At 34.4% G+C, this 21,035-nt stretch overlaps 1 protein-coding gene across 1 annotated transcript; it reads right to left on the bottom strand.

Annotated features, from left to right (window-relative positions):
• Positions 1–254: 254 nt before the first annotated feature.
• On the bottom strand, positions 255–9,041 carry LOC147069067 (uncharacterized). The gene is made up of 5 exons (XM_085951370.1): positions 8,854–9,041; positions 7,216–7,392; positions 6,151–6,285; positions 4,232–4,459; positions 255–1,470 (listed from the first exon to the last, which is right to left on the bottom strand). Exons 1-4 carry the CDS (start codon positions 8,930–8,932, stop codon positions 4,401–4,403), a joined length of 450 nt encoding a protein of 149 aa, XP_085807496.1. The 5' UTR covers positions 8,933–9,041; the 3' UTR covers positions 255–1,470; positions 4,232–4,400.
• Between the last annotated feature and the right edge of the window lie 11,994 nt (positions 9,042–21,035).

Raw genomic sequence — 21,035 nt, 5'->3', positions numbered from 1 at the left:
TAGAAACCCATCTATACCAGAATCTTAAGTTTTTCCAATTGTTACTTTTACAATATTCATTATAGTTAGCGAGTTATAGCATTAACAAAATCTATAATTATAATTACGCATCTATATATATAGGTATGCGTTTACAATATTTTTATAACGATAGTTAGCCTCTATCTTGTTCTGATAAAATTAATAATAAAAATTTTTATTCACAATTATACAGTATATAAATTTATAAATATTAAATTTTCTTTTTCAATTTTCATACATTTCCATTATTTCTATAAAAGTTATTCAAGCATGTACTTGCTAAATTTTACGCAAACAACCTCTGCCATAACTTATTTTCTAAGTTTAATGGAGATTTCCCGGAAATTTATATCAAAATAGATCGCGTTGAAATTTCACGACGTGACATTTCGAGGGCTGTGGTCACAGTGTTCCAATTACACTTCAGCAGTCTCGATTTTCTGAGGCGAGATTTTTACGTAAAATTTTTATTACATTTACAAAGAAAAGGTTAACAACGTACATTTTACTTCCTATTACTAAACGATTACGCTACTGGTTACCTGTTCATGGTCCTTTTCGACCATTTCATTCTTGCTTCTTCCATAGTTTAGAACCATGGGACTTATATATCCTGTTTATACCTTGTCGTGAGGTTGTCGCACGGCTATTGAGAAGTAGAATTGACTACAAGGCTAGATTTGTATAGTTATGTCGTTAAACCATACTCTGCCACAAACACTAACTGAAGGTCGGCGTTTCTGTTCGTGTCACCAACCATTTGGAACCTATTAGATGGATTAAGGCGGGATATAGCTTGCCATCGATTATTATTAGCCAGTGCTCATACAGGTCGCCCTGAAGTTATAAAGAGAAAGTATGAGACCCTTAGTAATCGAGTAGCAATAGTTGTGCATGATTATCAAAATCAAACAGAAAAATTGAGGTATTTACGCCGAATAGCCAACATGCAGTGATTACATCATACAATTTTATATAAAAAATGCATTATTTTCAAAATAACGGTATTGTAAAAAAAATTAAAGTATACCCATAACCTTGATGATTTCACAAAAATTAATGTTTCATTTTTTCCCTGACTGTTCTGTTTTGTCATGTTCTGTTTTGTCGTGTTCTGTTTTGTCATGTTCTGTTTTGTCGTGTTCTGTTTTGTCGTGTTCTGTTTTGTCTTGTTCTGTTTTGTCCGGTCACCCATTAATGAAGGCTTTCTTTTCGGGTCCATCTTTAAAATTCAAACTCAAGATTTAGATGATTAGATGGTGGATCTTTCCGTGCCAGGCAGCGATATGTAGAGGGGTGTAGCCGCGGCCGTCCCGCCTGAAGGGGTTAGCCTCATAATCCAACAGCAGTTTCAGGATGGAAACAGTGTCTAGTTCTACAGCCAGATGACAGGCAGAAGTGCCTTGACGGCGGCAAGTAGCATTTGCGTTGGCGCCTTTTTTGAGACTTCTGAAATTTGAAAACAAAATGTATTTTTTAGTTATTAATCTCAACTTCAGGTTGCTTTTGTATGGGCGAAAAGGGTCAGGGGTGAGACATTTTTTAGATGTGGTTAGGTTATGTTAGGGTAGGGTGGTCTTAAGAAGTGTGAGCCCCCTGTGTACGGAGCGCTAATATTATATTTTTAGCAGACACAAATACGCGGACGTATATGTACATCATTCTACAGTAGCACCATAGGCGTTTCGCGTATGTATTTGTTACATTATGTTTGCTGCAATGCCTGATTTAATGCTAACAAACAATACCACTACAACTGCAAGTCGCTATTCGATACCCACGGTGCCACTGTAGAATGATTTACCTATACATGCGGCGAATCCGAGATAAAAGGACAGCGAACGTCGTTTGCGTTGCGTTCGACATGTCGATACATCTGTACAGACCATTACAGATCGATCACAGCTTTCATAAATATACTTTTTTAGAATTTCACACCAGCTGCGTACGTACGAGTTATTATCTCACAGTGGCGTGCTAGGGTAAATAAATAAATATAGGAATATCAGTAAGTACTCAATATTATGTTGTACCTAGTACCTACCTACATTTTATTTCTACAATATCCATCGTCAATTGAATAATGGCACAATACTCCATGTAATTTATATGCAAAAATTCATAAATTGAGAAACATATTTAGCTAAAATAATTTGGTAGGTACGAGGGTGGGTCAATAATTCCTTAGAAAAAAGCATTAAAACAGTTTTTATTTTTGTATTTTTTTTTTATTTCTCAACATAATCTCCTTGGAGCTCAATACACTTGGTTAGACGTTTCTCAATTTTTTTTAAACCGTCAGAAAAATAAGTTTTCGGAAGGTCCTCAAAATAAGCATTTGTCCGATCGATGACTTCTTCATTTGAAAAAAAACGTTGTCCACTTAGCCATTTTTTTAAGTTTGGGAAAAGGAAAAAGTCACTGGGGGCTAAATCTGGCGAATACGGTGGGTGGTCGACCAATTCGAACTTCAATTCTTCAATTTTAGCCATTGATCGTAAACATGTGTGAACACGGGCATTGTCCTGATGAAAGAGGATTTTTTTCCTGTTTAAATGAGGCCGTTTTTCTTCAATTTTGTTTTTTAGCTGGTCCAATAAAGATGCATAATAATCCCCTGTTATTGTTTTTCCTTTTTCCAAATAGTCAACGAAAATAATTTCACGTGCATCCCAAAATACAGTAGCCATAACCTTACCAGCTGATTTTACGGTTTTCGCCTTCTTTGGACATGGTTTGCCTTCGCAATCCACTGCTTTGACTGTTCTTTCGTCTCGGGAGTATAGTGGTGTATCCATGTTTCATCTACAGTCACAAAGCGACGAAAAAATTCATCCGGATTGCGTTGCATGAGCGACAACAAGGCTTTAGAGGCCACCACCTTATTGCGTTTATTGTCGACTGTGAGCAAACGCGGCACCCATCTTGCAGAAATATTTTTCATCCCCAATTTGTCATGTATAATAGAAATGACGCTACCTTTTGAGATCCCTGTAACCTCAATTATCTCACTCAACTTAAATCTTCGGTCACTTAACACCATATCGTGGATTTTATTGATCATTTCTGGTGTAGTCATCTCTACAAGACGTCCTGAGCGTGGTTCATCCTTTGTTGATGTACGACCACGTTTAAATTCATTTAACCAGTTATAAATAGTTGCAAGTGAAGGAACAGATATGCCGTGAACTAAATCCAACTCATTTTTTATTTCCTTTGCTGTTAACCCTTTTATATTAAAATATTTAATAACAGCTCTAAACTCAATTTTCTCCATTTTCCATTTTTCCATTTTCCACAAGCAAATTTTTTTTTTAAATGTACGAGAAACACACAACAACCCGACCAATCTGATTGAAACTTCGCAGCATACTGAATCGGTAGTGCCGCTGCATGAAAACAAACCGCTTACAGTACTAGTCGCGCCACCTGTCGGCTTTTCTAAGGACTTATTGACCCACCCTCGTACCTTATTATAATTTAGGTTTTTGGACAGTAAAATATTTTTTCTCATTTTCAAATTAACGATGACTACTCAGCCTTCAGTTACAGAAATCCAAAAATTACGAGTAGCGCAACGTGGCATGGAAAGGTGCATATTGGGCATAACGCGGATAATCACAAAAGAAACCAATCGATAAGAAAGCAGATACGAGTATGCGATGTGATAGAGGCCGCTTAACAGGTGAAATGGCAATGGGCTGGGCATATCGCTCGGGAATGGATAACCAGTGGACAATTGCCTTTATACAGTGGTCCACAAAGCGCACTAAACGTTCACAGGGACGCCCTAAAACCAGCTGGACGGACGAACTCATAAAGTTCGGTGGATATACGTGGTAGCGAAGAACTAAGGACTGATAAGAGTGGAGAAAGCTAACGGAAGGCTTTCACCCAGCAGTTAATCGACCCCGGTCGATGATGACTCGATCTTTCATGATGCCAATGAACTCATTTAGAATGTGTTTTCCTCAACATTTTATTGGAGAGACGAATAGGAGTTGTATTTTCCCAATAATTCTATGATTTCACTGCCCCATGCATATTTACCCTTTGGTTATTACATTTTCCTTGATATGAATGCATATTATATATTAAGGAAAATGTAATTATTCAAATCTATATAGTTCTCAGTTTCATCTAAACGGCAATTATTGTTTTATAAACGGAAAATGCGGTGCAAGTGAAATGATATTGATTAATAACTTACTGCGTTGCTAGATCCACGTTATGAAGTTGCACACTGGTGAGGAGGTCCGTATTTAAAATAGCTATTTCATGATTAATCTTGACCCTCGGTCGATTGTGTGTTTGAACATCGCTTCTTTTTACTTCGACACAGTTTGTGTCTTCTGTGGTTTTAGCTGTTTCCTCTTCAGTTAAAGTAGTACGTCATCGGCGATCGTTGGGTTGGGCCCATATTCATACTCTTTAAAACCTGTACGTCAGAAGTAAAAGGTCGAGTGCGATATTTTAGAAAATATTCAGGAGAGAACAAGTTGTTAAATAATAGGTCGATTGTCCCGAGCATAAATACTGCCTTTTTAGACTTACAGTGTGGTTGTATATTATTTGAATATGATTTTGGATCTCCATATCCCATACCGGGTAAATTCCGGTAAGGAGGTTAGGTATACAGTTAAGCACTGTGTATGGACAAATGTTAATAAGTAAATACACTGTAGTGTACATTTTCCCAGGCGCGCACACAGAAGTGGAAAATTTCAAATTACTATTAAGTATGTAAGATTACTTATTTTTCCACTTTGTCAAGAAGTCGTGACTGTAGATCGTGTCCTGGATAATTTGGCTATCGAATAGCCTTCCCAAAGGGTTGACTCCACACTTTTTGGCATTCTATGACACTCAAGGACCGTAATAGGTGCACCCATCTGGGATGTCGAATATTTTCTTTAATATTCTCATGCGGCATGCTTAACCCGACAACACAGCGCAAACGATACAAACGGACACTAATGATCCTAATAATTATGACCGTTGGGCCACGCGTTAGTTAGTCAGCTAGTATTTAAAATATTTAGAAATGAAAATAGCTCGCTTCAGCTCGAGCATATGATGACTTAAAATAAAAACAAAAATCTTTAAATATTGAAATTAAAATTTAAGATTTTGGTAAACATTAATATTTTTTCTATGTGAGAGGCCCCTTTTAAATCTTATGACGAATTTATTGCGTCATTTGCATTATATAAATGTCTTATTGCTGCGAAGGGATCCCCACGAAAGCATCGCTACGACAAAAAATGGCAGCGCTACATTGGCGAGCCAAAAGTCCGAGGACAATAAATCGTCCGATTTGTCTATCCTCTGCTACTGATCAACGAACGAATAAAAAAGTCGAACTGTCAATCGTGAAAAGTTACGATTCTCTCAATGTCTTAATATCCTATAATTTTGTGTTATTTATATTTAGACTTGCATAAAATAATATACGAGTAGCATTGAAAATAACACAAGTTTTACGTTTTCTTTTATGAATTTCATAAATACAAATAAAAAAATAATTGGTAAATCTCTCATTTTCTAATGTGTAAATTAAAAAATTAAGCAACAAAAATGTTTAAAACAATTTGCATTCTTTGTCGGTCCAAATGATTGCGTATTAATGTCAAATCGAAATTGCATACTGATCGACGGACAAAGGCTGGCAACTCGGAGAGTAAAATATCAAACATGTTTGAAATCCAACGAGCCTGGTGTGCGGATTAAAAAGTCCGCAGATCTGGGGTGCTCCACGCCAAAACAGTCCGAAGACTGTAAATCGTCTGACTTGCGTGCCAATGGAGCGCCGGCATTAAATGAACGGTCGGATTTTGCATCGGTTTTACCCAAATTATAATATGTTGCTGCATACATACCCCTGATACCGTCGTATACGCAAACTGTATGTATACTAAACTTAAGCTTTTTTCATAAAATATACGATACTATCTCCCCGTCTCGTGGAAAATTTATAAATTGCGTTCCGGTTCGCAAAAAGTTTAAATTAGTTTCTTTAAATACTTTGGTAAGTACACTACTTAGTCGGTAGACCAGACGACTTTTTTTTGCTTCGATTTCATCTCTATAGAAAAAGGTTTTTTTCAACATCTTTGCATCAATACTTACATTTAGACCATTTTGTAACGGCATTTCCATTTTCATCCACGGTTGTATTGTTGTCATCCCGATTATTTTTGTTGAAAAGAAATGATGTGAATGGTGTCACACTCAATATCCTAGTTATCATACTGCGGTTGAGACCTATAGGAATTCAATTAATTGATAAAGTTTACGCTATTTTTACCCCTCGTAATTTTATATGTATATAACAATTATATATTAAGTAGAATTTATTATAATTATATTATAATTGTAATATTTTATATAATCTTACACCCACGATGGCCGCGCGGCCTATAGCGTCGTATATCCCAAGTTCGAATTCTGAGTCTGGAAAGTACACATATTATTGTCTTTCAATTTGTGTATGAGTCAGAGTATGGACCTAATAGGATCTTATTAGGATCGAAAATGGTCAGTTTTTTTTTATAATACTGTTAAAATAATAATGCGGTGCCTATATTGCATTGGTTACTCCACAGACGGCTCTAAAGATACTGGTACGTGGCAATATGTATTTATGTAGTTAATTCCAATGTCCATAATATCAAAATTTAAAAAATAATAATTAATACTTATGAATGAGGGTACTTCGTGGAATTTTAATTCTGATTTATTGAATGTGTGTAGTGTTCCATTAGAATCGTTGTGAGCGTCCCAGTTTTCGAACCGTACATTTGCCATTGGTCATTGTAGATATAGTGCCCGAAGATGCCGAAAGGCGAATCCCGGGTCGCTCACAGCGATTATAACGGAACAGTATGACATTTAATTATACCAGAATTTTTCCAAATTAAACTTTAAATAATCCACTTCAAACTCCAAACTATTAAAATGAAAGTTTGTGGTAGGTACCTACTATCTTAAAACTTTTTTTTCCAAGTGCAAACTATTACAATTATTTAAGTTTGAATGTACCAAGTTAACACTATATAATCCAAAGTGCAATAATATATACCCTCTCAGAAAGTATTTCATTTGATGCTTGTACCTAATCCAAGAATCCTACTGATTCCGATATCTTGAAATAAATTTCTCATTGATAAGATTCTTCTGTTAAACTCTACTTACGCTTCATCCGCAATGGCGGAACATTTCCACGTTCACCATCGCTTATTTCGATGCTATGAGTTGATTCATCCTTTAAATTTACCATTTCGATGTCATCTTGATAATTATTTTTATCAGAAAGTAACATTGCCTCGCTTTCCTTCTCTTCCGATTTAGTTGCCATGGCGCGTTCAGTACCTTTTTTGAATTAAATTTGAATTAAAGTTATTAATTAGGAATAAACTATGCCAGTACGTCGTGTAGTGGTGTGGTTTATCTCACCTTTAATGTATAAGTATAGCTGTGATAAGATAATATAGTTAGATTTTAGTTCGATATTGAAAAAAACATGAAGTTAGACTAATCTTCAGACAGGCATAAAGTAAAGAGTGTTTTTTTAAGTCCGAAATTGAAACTTGAAATTGTACATTGTCCACAAAAAAACTTTTAATCAAATTTTTTTAGAAAGATCATTACATAGGATTAAGATTTGAAAATGATTTTGGGCTTTTTGCCAGCGTGGTTGTTCTCGACGAAGCGCATTCTGGACGTCCAATTTTGGGCCACCTTTTCGTGCAATGTTGTTGTGCAGTATATTGCGAATAGCATGAACAATGTTGTGTTCCAAGGCGTCTATTGTTGCTGTTTTATCAGCATTAGTCGGTGATTTTACAAAGCCCTACAGAAAATAATCGAGTGGTATCAAATCGCACGATCTTGGAGATTATTTTTCATAATCAAATTATCGCCAAATTTATAACGAAAGCGTCGATGGTTGCGGTCGCCGTAATAGTAAGGCACATACATCCATAATGGCAACATTATTAAAAAAAAATGTCGATCATGGTCTAGTAACGATACCCATTGACCGCGTAACGCGAGTTCATTTTTAAAGAAATAAACTCCGATGATACTACCAGCGTGTATACCGCACCAAATGGTGCATTTTTGTGGATGTAATTGAGTCTATAGGGTCTATTTTGGTGTGCTTATTAACAACCCCGTTAAACCATCGCTGAAAGCAATTTTGCGATAAAACAATGTCTAGATATTAGTTGCGCGAATCCACGACTGATTTTCAAAGTAAATTTGGATAATTTGCCAGACTATTATACTGATCATAAATGTCAAAAAGTGAACGCAGTATTACAGATCGGTTTGACAGATATGTAACCCTTTTGTAAATTCTATCTAGGCAACAAAAAGAAACTATCTACCTATATTTTATCACAATTATAATAGGTACTATACTCATGTATCTCTTTGAAATTTTTCATTCATTTGATTGATACCTTATTTTTTATATATATTTATTTATTATTATTTTATATTCAAGATAAGATTGATTTGTTTTTTATTAACTAACAGGCGTATGCATATAACAGCAAACTGCATTCAAGCTATTTACTGCAAATTTGCATGCATAAACCTAAATGTATCTGACGGATAGTGACGTCACGTCGCCGACGTAATACGCGTCATGCCATGGATAATGTTACCTAATTTTAAATTTAGAGGGTAAGAAGAAGTTGCACTTCTGGTGCAATGGGTAAGCCTTTCTGTGTAACTTTTTGCAGGTCACTTCTCACCATCGGGAATATCGCGTTTCGAACATCTTTCGAAAATCGAAACTTGTTTCGAAATTCCACCGCACTATACCTTGAGTATGGGTTGTCCATATCTCTGATGTATCTTTTTTGCAGTCGCAAGCGTCTCCTCCTTTCTGTTTCACACACATTTTCGCAATAATTTATAAAACTTACGAAGGTTTCAAGCCTCCTACTAAACGTTTGTTGTGATGAAGTCATTGTGTATTAAAGTGACACTGACAGCTCGCGCAGATCGCCGCCATTTTAAGTTTGGTGCGCATTCCTGTGCGCATCTCGTGACGTATGCATTTTTTATAGTTTCCTTAATCGGCCGATAAACGGCTTACTACGTTGAACGCAGTTCAAATGTATATGAATACGGCAGTATATAATGTTTGTGGACGTATTAAATAGGTTAAATTTATAATTGTATATATTATCATATTTCTTTAAAATTTACACATGCTGTCTTTTCCACTTTCTTGTTATATTAGTTGTTATTTGTAATTAAGATATTTTTATTTATTTGTATTTATTATGTATTATGGCGCATTGGCCAATAGCTGTAATGCCGTAATACTCTTTTTTTATAAATAAATAAGCATGTGATATTTTTTTTGATTTTAAGCATGGGTACTATTTACCATTAATACAAGATTTAGCACAACATTTTTTGAATTCTTATCTTATCTGCTAGGTAAAGTTAGTTGCCACTTCATAACTTTACATTCCGTAATGATAGTAATATATTCTAAAAATATTTTTTTACGTAAATATTATATAAAATACATAATTTTGAAAACATTTCTGAGAAAATATATTATAATTCGAAATATTATTTAATTGTGACAAATTTTAACTAATGGCTTTTAATAATAACTGAAGTGCTTTCCAAATTGAGCTACTTACTATTGGCGATCGGCTTTTGTATTTTAATTCAAAGTAGGTTAAGTGTGACTCCTTTAGCATAGTGGTTCTATGTGCATGGGCGCGATACCCGAGAGATGCAGGTTCGGGTGTCTTACTTATTTCAAAAAGATTTTTTCTACTGGTTATAATATATTTTCTCAGAAGTGTTTTCAAAATTATGTAGGTATGTTCAATAATAATTAGAATGTTGTAATGTTGCACAATTTGTATTCATTAGCGGATCTCAACTTATTACAGATTTAGGCATTAAACGATGCCGTCTCTTCAATTGTAAGTAGGTATAACATCTTAGTTTAAAAAAATAATCGAAGCATAAAACGTCCTGACAACGTAACCGTTGTTGATTTATAATACCTTCATACTGTTATGTGCGGTTGATCGCACAGGCAAAATATTTACAAGGGTGCCTCTAAGCCTGTAAGCACCACAGACCTCCACGCAGCTAACACCACAGTTTGAAAATAAATTTCGTGGAAATGCACTGTTCTCAGTAGATGGTATGTACATATTACCTATGTCAATTTAAGCTTTTTGGTGTATTTGTCTGTTTAAGATAACCTAAAATAAATAATAAAATACGTAATACCCCGTTTACACGTGCATGGATTTACGGTTGACAGTAAAAAAATGTATGGGTAAACATGTATTATCCTGCAGTTGGCAAAATTGCATGCATGAATCAAACGAGTTTGGAAGCTTCTGAATTTTCAATGCGACAGTAAGATTATTTCGATCTGCGCCTGCGCAGTAGAACGATAGTGGTAAACCTGCCGGCAAAAAACGAACTATATTTGATGTTTACCAATTTACGTTTATGTGTCAATTACATTGAGCTACTTTACGAGCTGTTTGTTGGCGAATTTACAATCTGCCTATAAAGTCGCCCAGTGTCATCATCGAACAAGCTAACGAGCAGATTGTAAACAATCTACCGAGAAAAGTTGAAAGCCGGTCATCTTTACACGCTACACGCCGGCGTGTGGGCCTACTGCGTCTGCGCAGTAAAGCCCTCCCGGTAAAAAACGATCTACGTTCTGTCAAAATAGTCGCTAGCTTGCTGGCTTCTCAGCGAATGGAAAGTTTTGTCTGTCATCATCACAATCGCAGTAGCTAAATCACCCGCTATTAAATTCGCCAACAAACAGCTCGTAAAGTAGCTCAATGTAATTGACGCATTACGAACTACAACACGCAAGTCAATTTGACAACATCGCGTCTCGCTTATACCCCGTTTATACGTGCATGGATGTTCTGTGCATAGTAAGAAAATGTATGGGGAAATATTTATTATCCTGCAGTTGGCAAGATTGCGTGTATAAATCAAACAAGATTGGAAGATTCCAAACTGTGATGATTTATTGCGCGTAAGTAAGATTATTTTCGATCTTCGCCTGCGCAGTAGAGCAATAGAGAGCGAGATAGCGATAGAGAACATGCCGGTAGAAAAACGAACTACTCATTTTGAGCTCCGATTTTCAATACGACCTGTCAGATAGTAGTACAATTACAACCTCGCGTCACGCTTACTCTTGAAGAATGAGATTGGAGAGACAGTCAGCACTTTTACGTGTAAACAATTATTGTCATGACAGTTTAAAGTAAGCACAACTATTGCCGACAGTAATTCCATGCATATGCACAGGCGCTATTAGTCTTGAAGAATGAAATTGGAGAGACAGTCAGCACTTTTACGTGTAAATCAAGGCCTGAACAAAAACGATGCATGAGTGCGAGTGAGAAAGTATTCGGCACCCTTATAATCTCTGCGACACGCGCTAGAGTAAGATAAAAGGTCTACATATTTGTGAGTTAGTTTCCAAAAGTATCGCTAGCAAATCGTGGCGAATTGCTTCACGTAGCGCCGATAACCTGAGAGCTCGTGTTGCTAAATTTGCTATTTTTTGTGTTAAACATAAAGTCAGTGGTAAATATTTTTAGTTAATTAAATAGGAAAGATGGTTCTGTGTGTTGTATAAAAATGTGGTAGCCGTACTGATAAGCAAGAAGATGGTATTGCGTTTCATAGGTAAGTTGATACATGTTCGTGATAATTTATTTTTATATTATTATATGTTTTAATATCAGTGACCAAGTGTTTCTTTAAAATAACTTAAATTATGGATATCTTTACATAATGGTTGCATTTTGACCGCTTAAAAATACTATATAACGTAAAAAATAGAAAATTATATTTTAATTCAGAGCGTCTAGTGCGAGCACTTTGGGCGAGCACTAGCGAAATGGTCTATGGTCTCGAACATTTGTAGACGAATGCGTTCGCTTGCCCACAAACCAAACCACGGCATACAGCTTCATTAAGCAATGCAACGGGTGGCGTCTATATGTATCTATAGTCTATGCTGTAAACAGTTATTATCACGATAGTTTAAAATACGGACTATTGCCGCCAGTAATAATGCACATGTACAGGCGGCATAAAACATAAAATAGGACGACAATATTATTATTATAGTCTGTTTAAAGGCGGCGACTTCTCGATTCGATTCGTCAAGCCAAAATATTCAAATAAAATACGGTTGCTATGGTAATAATAATGACATGTATTCAAAATTTTATTCACCACCCAAATCGGTATTTATATTTTGTAGTACAATTTAGCAATAAATTGAATCCCCTTTTCCATTTAACCACCCTTTAAATATCTCAATCAAGAATACAATGATTAACAACCAATCTTGTATAATATTGCCAACAAATTTCAATTCTCCAAAATACGTAGATATCTACGAAAAAAACAAAGATAGATACATAGGTGCCTACCTAATGATTCGTGAGAAAGTAAAACGAACGAAATGTGGAGATATGGTTATTATAAATAACAGGTGAAATAAAATAATTGATAAGCTAATTAGCAAAATTGTCCTAAATACCTGAATTTGTTGAAACAAATGGCCGCGTCGAATATGGTAATTTTCTTCTCATCAATGACCCCCGACTGCTTCGCCCATTTGTCGGAATTTGAAAATGTTATGAATTTACCGCCACTTTTCGGATTTCCGAACTTCACGAATGCTATAACAAAGGTTTCTTCCATTTTTATTTTGTTATGTTATCAAAATATCACTTTACATAATTAAAAAAACACACAAAGAATTTTGATGGCGAAATGGGTTGAGGAACGATAAACTTTTCTGCTGAATGTCGAAATTTTGTTTTATTTGCAATTTTCTTTTGTATTACTTCGAATTTTTAAATTTTGAATTACGAATTCCAATTTTATGACTATAGACTTATAGCGAATAACGTGATAAAAACAAAGACAATATTACTATCGCATATTTTAATATTATTTATTTTTAACATTTTATTGCTTATATTATATTAACAGATCGACGAAATATCGTCTAGTACAGTGATGGCGAATCTATGGCACGCGAATGTTTTATTTTCTAGAGAAAAAAATACTAACCAAATAAAAAAAATAAGAACAAAAAAGTTTTACAAATAAATAAATATATTAGTAGGTACTATATAATATGTATATATAGGCAATATTTAAAATTAATGACGTCATAGCCTTGCGCATTTTCGTCGGTTTTTAATATTATTTTTACCACTCGATGCGCAAACGGAAACAACGAAATTCATGCAGAAATGACAGTTCGCATTGTATAACACCAGGTAAATATACTCTTCAAGAATAAGCATTAGGTACTTTTAATGTATATAATTGCATAGGTCGGTCCCATAGGCTTTATGCGTCACAAATAATATTACCGGACTATCATCATCAGGCGGCGGGGGAAGCTGCGTCGCGACACTCTAATTTTGATCGATTTACAATGATTGATATCAATCGGACAATTGAAAATAAAAATATTCAACCAACACACCTAATGAAAATATCGGCAATCATTCAATTAATATTGCTTACTATTTTTCATCATACATAATCGCTAAAAATGGAAAACCGCTCAGTGATGAGGAATAATATGAAAAAAGCATGGTTAATGAATGCTTCCACAATCTCTTTAAAAATTTTGAAAACGGAAAAAAAATATTTAAAGAATAAAAAATATGCCTTCGGTGAAAAATATAATCTCGAACTCAATTGTAATGTTTAAACTTTTTTATTAACACTTAAAAGCTATTTTCCCCCTTGAGAAACTGGTCGGCATGTCAGACAGTCGAAAAATAATATTTGGGAAATGTGTCCCTAGATAAAGTATCGCCGTTATGGGGGATGCTTATACTATCAGAGGCGAAAAGAGGCACCTAGCGGAAATATACGAAGCTTGCAATTTGAGATTTTTTTTTGATAATTTACAATTTCAACTGTATTAATTAATAAATATGTATACGAAAACATTAAAAAGATTTTTATTTTTTTTTAAACTTAAAGATAAACTTACAATTGTAAAAAAATGTAATAAAATGTGAATTCGTCGCAAGGTCAAATCTTATTACTGCATTATATTTTATGGTCATAATTATCATTAAAATTTAGTTTATTGAGTTTTAGATTTTCTGTCGTTTAGATTTTTGACTAATTCATCGTTTTAATATTTTTTATATTTATTTTTAAAAACATCGATGTTTATAAAAATACAAATGTGTATAACTTGAAATCCTTTTTATTTATATCAAATTTTATTTTAGGCATGGTCACAATATTGAAGTTCGAGTTGATATAAATAAAAAGGATTTCAAGTTATACACATTTGTATTTTTATAAAAATCGATGTTTTTAAAAATAAATATAAAAAATATTAAAACGATGAATTAGTCAAAAATCTAAACGACAGAAAATCTAAAACTTAATAAACTAAATTTTAATGATAATTATGACCATAAAATATAATGCAGTAATAAGATTTGATCTTGCGACGAATTCACATTTTATTACATTTTTTTACAATTGTAAGTTTATCTTTAAGTTTAAAAAAAAATAAAAATCTTTTTAATGTTTTCGGATACATATTTATTAATTAATACAGTTGAAATTGTAAATTATCAAAAAAAAATCTCAAATTGCAAACTTCGTATATTTCCGCTAGGTTCTCTGCTGGCATGCGTCTCCCCCTTGCCGTCTCATTTCATTTTTATTTTGAAAATATCTGAAAATGAGTTAGGTACCTACTTACCTATTTTATTGTTTATTTGAGGATATCTTTAATTAAACAAATAAATTCACAAAAAAAACTTTAAATTGACATACCTACCTACCAATGTTTCTTGTAAGGTGTGCGCGCGCACACCTACCAAAATGTGTCCGCACACATGTCTTCATCCCCCGCACAGTCCTCACACAAACATTTTGTAAAAGAAAGTTTCCTTTTTTTGAATTCCTTGATTTTGGTAATAATTACTGTTCAGTGTACGTAACAAACAATTCACGTGAACAATACGAATGCTTGTAGAGCATGTACCGTTTAAAAAAAAATCGGTTAGGTACATGTTCGAACACGCGCGTTAACATGATCTTACTCCTTACTTCAGTTTTAGTTTGTCAATGTATGGCTACGGCCGTATGTTGTAGCCTAACCACAGGGGAATGCCAAAAAAATGGCGTATTTCAAAAAAACACTACCTTATTTTTAGGTCAATAATTTTTATAAAGCAACCATTATTCGTAGGATGTTTATCACACTTGAATGGTCAAAGACATAGCTTATAATGAGTATCTTTAGAATTATCTTTAAATGTGTTAATCTTGCCCATTTTTTGAATAATAAAATGCCAAATTCTTGTCAAAGATGGGATCACAGAGATTATCAATATATTTTTTTATCGTAAATATTTCACTATAATAATGTCGATATAAATTATACTGATGGTTTTATAAATGCGTTTAAAATTAATAAATGTAAAAAATCCTAACACCACTGCACATTTATGTACTGAAATATGACTATATTCTAAAACATTAGAGCGAGAGGTTTAAAAGAATACTAGTTTTGTAATAAAAATACTTTATGCAGTCATCAATTGTTTAAAATAAATATAACGAAGAATAAGGCTTCAAAATTATACAAATAGATTATCTACAACATTTAAGGAATGTCCAGGATCATGCTTTGAAAATAGAAAAAAAGCTCCATTTTGACCCACGCTGAGCACGTCCGCCCTTAAAAAAGATTTTTTTGACGAATTACTCTCGAACTACTGTATTTAAGTCTCGGTTTCATACATTCATAATTATTGTTGATGAAAGACAGTATCTGTGCAAAAATGCTCATTTAAAAATATAAGTTTTAATGAAAAATTGTATGTGTGTGTTTATGGGGGGAGGGGGTTAAATTTACCGCACCGGGTGCCGAGTGACACTGCTCAGATGCGTTGATGATCCTCACTCACACAATTGAAAAATTAGAGGGAACGTTGCTAGCCACTGAGAATTAGAGCAGATCCGAAAAAAATAAGGTAAGAACACTTTGTCAAATCAAGTTTGGTGTACAGTGTGTACACTATTTATATTGAATCTTCACAGCCTACCTCCACCCTTCGTCACCGATTGAGAGTGACTGAGATGACGTGACATATTGATGATATAAATACATATCTGTATTTATCTCTAATTTGTGTTTAAGTTAATCACATATAATACATATGCGATTAACTTATTTGATGGCACCATAAAGTTGATTTGTTTTTTATTAACTATATTATAATGTTTGTGGACGTGTTAAATAGGTTAAATTTATAATTATATATATTATCATGTTTCCTTAATATTCACATAAACACATGCTGTATTTTCTACTTTCTTGTTATATTAGTTGTTATTTGTAATTAAGATATTTTTATAATTTTGTATTTATTATGTATTATCGCGCATTGGCCAATCGCTGTAATGCCGTAAACCCGAGAGATGCAGGTTCGATTCAGAAGTGTTTTCAAAATTATGTATGTTCAATAATTAGAATGTTACATTCTTAAATCTTGGTGAATTATTCGTTAAATAACAAAAGTAATAATTAAAAATTATTAGGAAGTGCACTTACTAAACCCATAATTACCTTGAATTTCAATTGAGGTTTTTCACAAACAGCTGACGCATAAAAAAATATAGAATGTCAAATCTAATTCTACTTCGACCGCTGCAACTTTTATGGTACCATCTTTGGAAAGTCGACGTTCTATATCTGATCAATATTTTCTTTTTAAATTATCAATGGTTTTGTTGACCCGCCAAACCTACTCGAAAGGGTGGGTTTCCATTGTCCATCAAGATTTACACGAAACCAAACTTTGTACCATATCAGTCGTAGCGGTTCTAATTATGCACAAAACTCCTTTATTCGGCGCTCTTGTTCAAATTATAATATGTATTTCTCCACCGTTGATCCTTTTAATTATTCACCTGTTTCATTTAAACATGCTGTCTCAAAAATTTTGTATACATAGATATATAATGTATTTACTTATACATATATATATTCTTTTATTTTTTATGTTACTTTTTTATTTTTATTTTTTATCTTTTGTATATCATTTAATTATTCATTATTCTTCCTCATTTTTCATGTAATCTTCTTATGTAATTTCTTTATATTTATGTTATTTTACTCTCTATCTTGTTAGGCTTAACTATATTATAATGTATATATGGAAACTTTGCTGCTTTCAATTAACTTTTTATAATTATATTTTAAATTTCTGTAATCAATATGTAATTGTTTGTTTTCCTTAATAAATAAAAAAAAAAAATGTACCTACCGCACCCACTATACCTCATACATTACATTAAATTTGTTATCTAAAATAATCTTGATTTCAATGCTCTATGGGTTATCTTTGAAGTGAAGAGCGATGCGATATAGGGTGACCAGTTCACGGAAATGTTAATGAATACATCACGTCAAAAATTAAAAAAAAATATATATTTTGGTGAATGGAATATTATTTTTCCTTCTTCTTCAAGGGCCTCGTGACTGAGGAACATGATCCGGATGATTTGGCTGTTGAACAGCTTTGTCAATGGCTTGTCACCTCGCCTCCGGCATTCTACGATTCGCAAGGCTTGTGGCGCTCTTATAATTATGACCGTTAGGCCACGTGCATTTGATAACCACTTGTGGATCAAACAGGTTGCGATTACTCATAGGTGGCACCCGTAAGTATAGCTCCAAGGCAGGTTTTCATCGTATAAACTACAAACAAAAAATCAAAAACATACAATATTATATGAAAAGATCTTCACGTTTGCGATAAAACGCAGCGAACTTTTTCAATGCAACAAAATTGGTATTTATGACGTCGAGAACGGGCGGCCTGATAGGCCCAACATCTAGTTATAGCAACGTAAACATATCTTTTCTTTCGTAGCACATTCTCGGACATTCCAAGAAGATGTGGTTTGCTTCACGTAGTTCTCCGCCACATGGACTGTTGGTCAGGTGACAAGTCCAAGCACAAAAAGTTTGGCAGCGACTTCATTGTGACCAGTCAAAAATTGATTAGCGTAGTGGTCAGGAGTCAAACCGGTTAGCTAAAATCGCCATTTGGAATGAACAAATATGTGTACCTGCCTTTGTTGGAGGCAGCCCATTTTCGCTGTCAGGTATCCAGAGTTATTTGACGTATTGTCCGCTTCCTGATTAATACATTTTCTACATCAAGGTTCGAAGGCGGAGCAAGGTCACCAGCGACGCCCTTCTCACCTTTAAAGAAGCATCGTGGATGCACCGCATACCTGTACGTCTGTATGTGCAGGTCAATAGGTCGGAATCAAGGTTGTATTCTGTGAAGACCAAATTTCGTTTGTTCAATGCGTAAGTATGCTCCTGTATGGCTGTGAGACGTGGCAACTTACACAGCTTCAACGAGTTCGTGAGCGGGCACGGCAGCCCTCGGTGATTGAGGTAATCATGAAGAGACGCTTTGCGTGACTGGAACATGTGTTCTGGATACACTTTCTCGCGCCTCCCGACATGTTGGACCTACCATGCATAGGTCGGTTTTGTAGCACCGCTGCAGAGTGAGGGAGGGTCGGCCACGGCGACAAAACCCTTGAGGCTGTGCCACGAAGTGTCGCTCTTTTTGGCGGCATCCGGAATACATGTCCCAGCCACGTAAAACGTCTCTTCGTGATTACCTCAATCACGAAAGGCTGCTGTGTCCGCTCACGAACTCGGGTGTTTGTAATGCGGTCGTACCAATGTATCCCTAAGATTCGGCTGAGACATCGATTCTCAAAGCTCAAAAGCCGAGACCCTTGAAGCTTAGTAAGTTGCCACGTCTCACAGCCATACAGGAGCACAGGTAGCACGCACGAATTGAACAAACGATATTTGGTCCTCACAGAATACAGCCTTAAATCCTACCTAATGACCTGCACATACAGACGTACAGGTACGCGGTGCATCCACGATGCTCCTTAAAGGTGAGGAAGCCGTTGTTGGTGACCTTGCTCCGCCTTCACCAATATATCTAAGTAGGTACCTACTTAACGAATTTGTGGACAATTTGAGACTAAAATGAAAGGGGGTGGCATTCCAAGTCTACTTAAGGGCAGCACTTTACCTAGGGACGTTACTGCATATACCATACGCTGGCAGCGTAGGCAGCGATCCCCATGAAAATGGCGTCATAGGCTATTCTTAGTGCCCTTGCTCGAGGCAGTGGGAAAAATGTTAATAAAACGGAACGTATCCTGTATAATACGGAATATCTGGTCACCCTAGCAATACGACATACATACCTACATGCAACGCGCGAAATGTCCTTTTCACCACTCCTGACTTGGGTTTGAGGAGAAGTGTTTGTGTTTTTTTGAAAAATTATAATAATTTTATTAATTTTTAATATTTATCAAACCTCAACCTAACCACATACAGAAAACGGTTAGAAACATTATTTATTATTATTATTAATTTGCTATCTAAATTGTTTGACCTTTGATAATAAGTGACTCAAAAAAAGCGTGCTGTTTTTGATGATTTTTCAAACATGGATCGTAAATTTTATAATTTATTTTTAAAAAAATCAGCTATGTACCTAAATAATGATGTAGAAGGGCTTATGTGGGAGGGTTTGTTTTCACTTTAATTTAAACTACGGATGGGGGAAAATTCAGTATTAAGTATATTTTGATTTGGATTACATGTTGTTATTAAAAATAGGTGCTTTGGCGCGAAAAAGGTGGCGAACTAGGTTTCAAAAGCTATTTTTCGACTACCTACCCTCTATCGAGGGAACTGAAATACCTAACGGGTACCGATCTCGAATCGGAATAAACATCATACGTCAAATACTGACTACTGCTCTCGGTTAATATTGGTGTATTACACATATACTATTGCACGTCCATGTCGTCCATAATGCGTGGTTCATTTTTGTAGGACACTCGCACATTCAAAACCCTGCATCAAAATATAGTGTATTGATATTGTTGTTTTTATTTAATAAAACTCAATTTTTTTGTAGTACTTATTCCACTTCAATAGATTAGGACCAGTTTCGTCTGCCTCAAAGGGACATTTTCAACTGAATACATTTTTTTTAAACAATATTTATCAAAAAAAATCCAAAGCGACAGAAATAATATAACAATAGGTACATAAATTATCCGTCCAATACTTAATACCTTCCCAATAACAGATTAATTTAAAATTAATGAGGTTGGACATTAATATTTGATACATTAATATATCATCAGGGGCATTAAACAAATTATTTTAAATATTAACAAACCACAAAATATGTAACAATCAACACTTACAATAACATTAATATCAACAATTATTACAATAAAAAATTATAAAAAATAATAAAATAAACAATTTTATCAATTGAAGTAAGATCGAATACAAATACTTACAACCAAAATATGAGTCAAAATTAAATAATAAATAATGTACAATATATAAAGTTATGTTATAACAATCCCAAATATTAAATAGGGTATAATAATGGAGAAGACACAAAATATAATTGATCATTTAACAAATTAGAATTGGACAAAAATGTATATCTATTAATTTCTAGGATTTCCTGTTTATCCAATTTTATATGGATTGAATTGACAGTTAACAAAATAAAAGGGGGGGGGAAAGTAGTGTATTGAGCCTGTAAATGTAAAAATGTAGCCTATCGGAATTCTATTTATTAATCTGTTCTGTGCCGTGCCTCTATCCTTCCAGTACTTTTTTCACTGTGCCATGATTCGTGGAATTCTTTGTTTTATTGTGCATCCCGGTCTAGCATTATTTGATTATCTTTGCATATGCTCACAGATAAATTGAAAAAAACATTGCGCCCAGTTTTGATTGATGACTATATTGCAGTCAACCGACTGGGCTTATGTGTTTGTTTTGACTATATTTTTTATTTTATGATTCGATCATGAAAAGGAAATTT

This window comes from Rhyacophila brunnea, unplaced genomic scaffold (genome assembly GCF_057557595.1).
Source record: "Rhyacophila brunnea isolate RB1 unplaced genomic scaffold, BYU_Rbru_1.0 scaffold_24, whole genome shotgun sequence".
In the NCBI taxonomy this organism is placed as follows: domain Eukaryota; kingdom Metazoa; phylum Arthropoda; class Insecta; order Trichoptera; family Rhyacophilidae; genus Rhyacophila; species Rhyacophila brunnea.
This window is presented reverse-complemented; position numbering and strand designations above follow the sequence as displayed.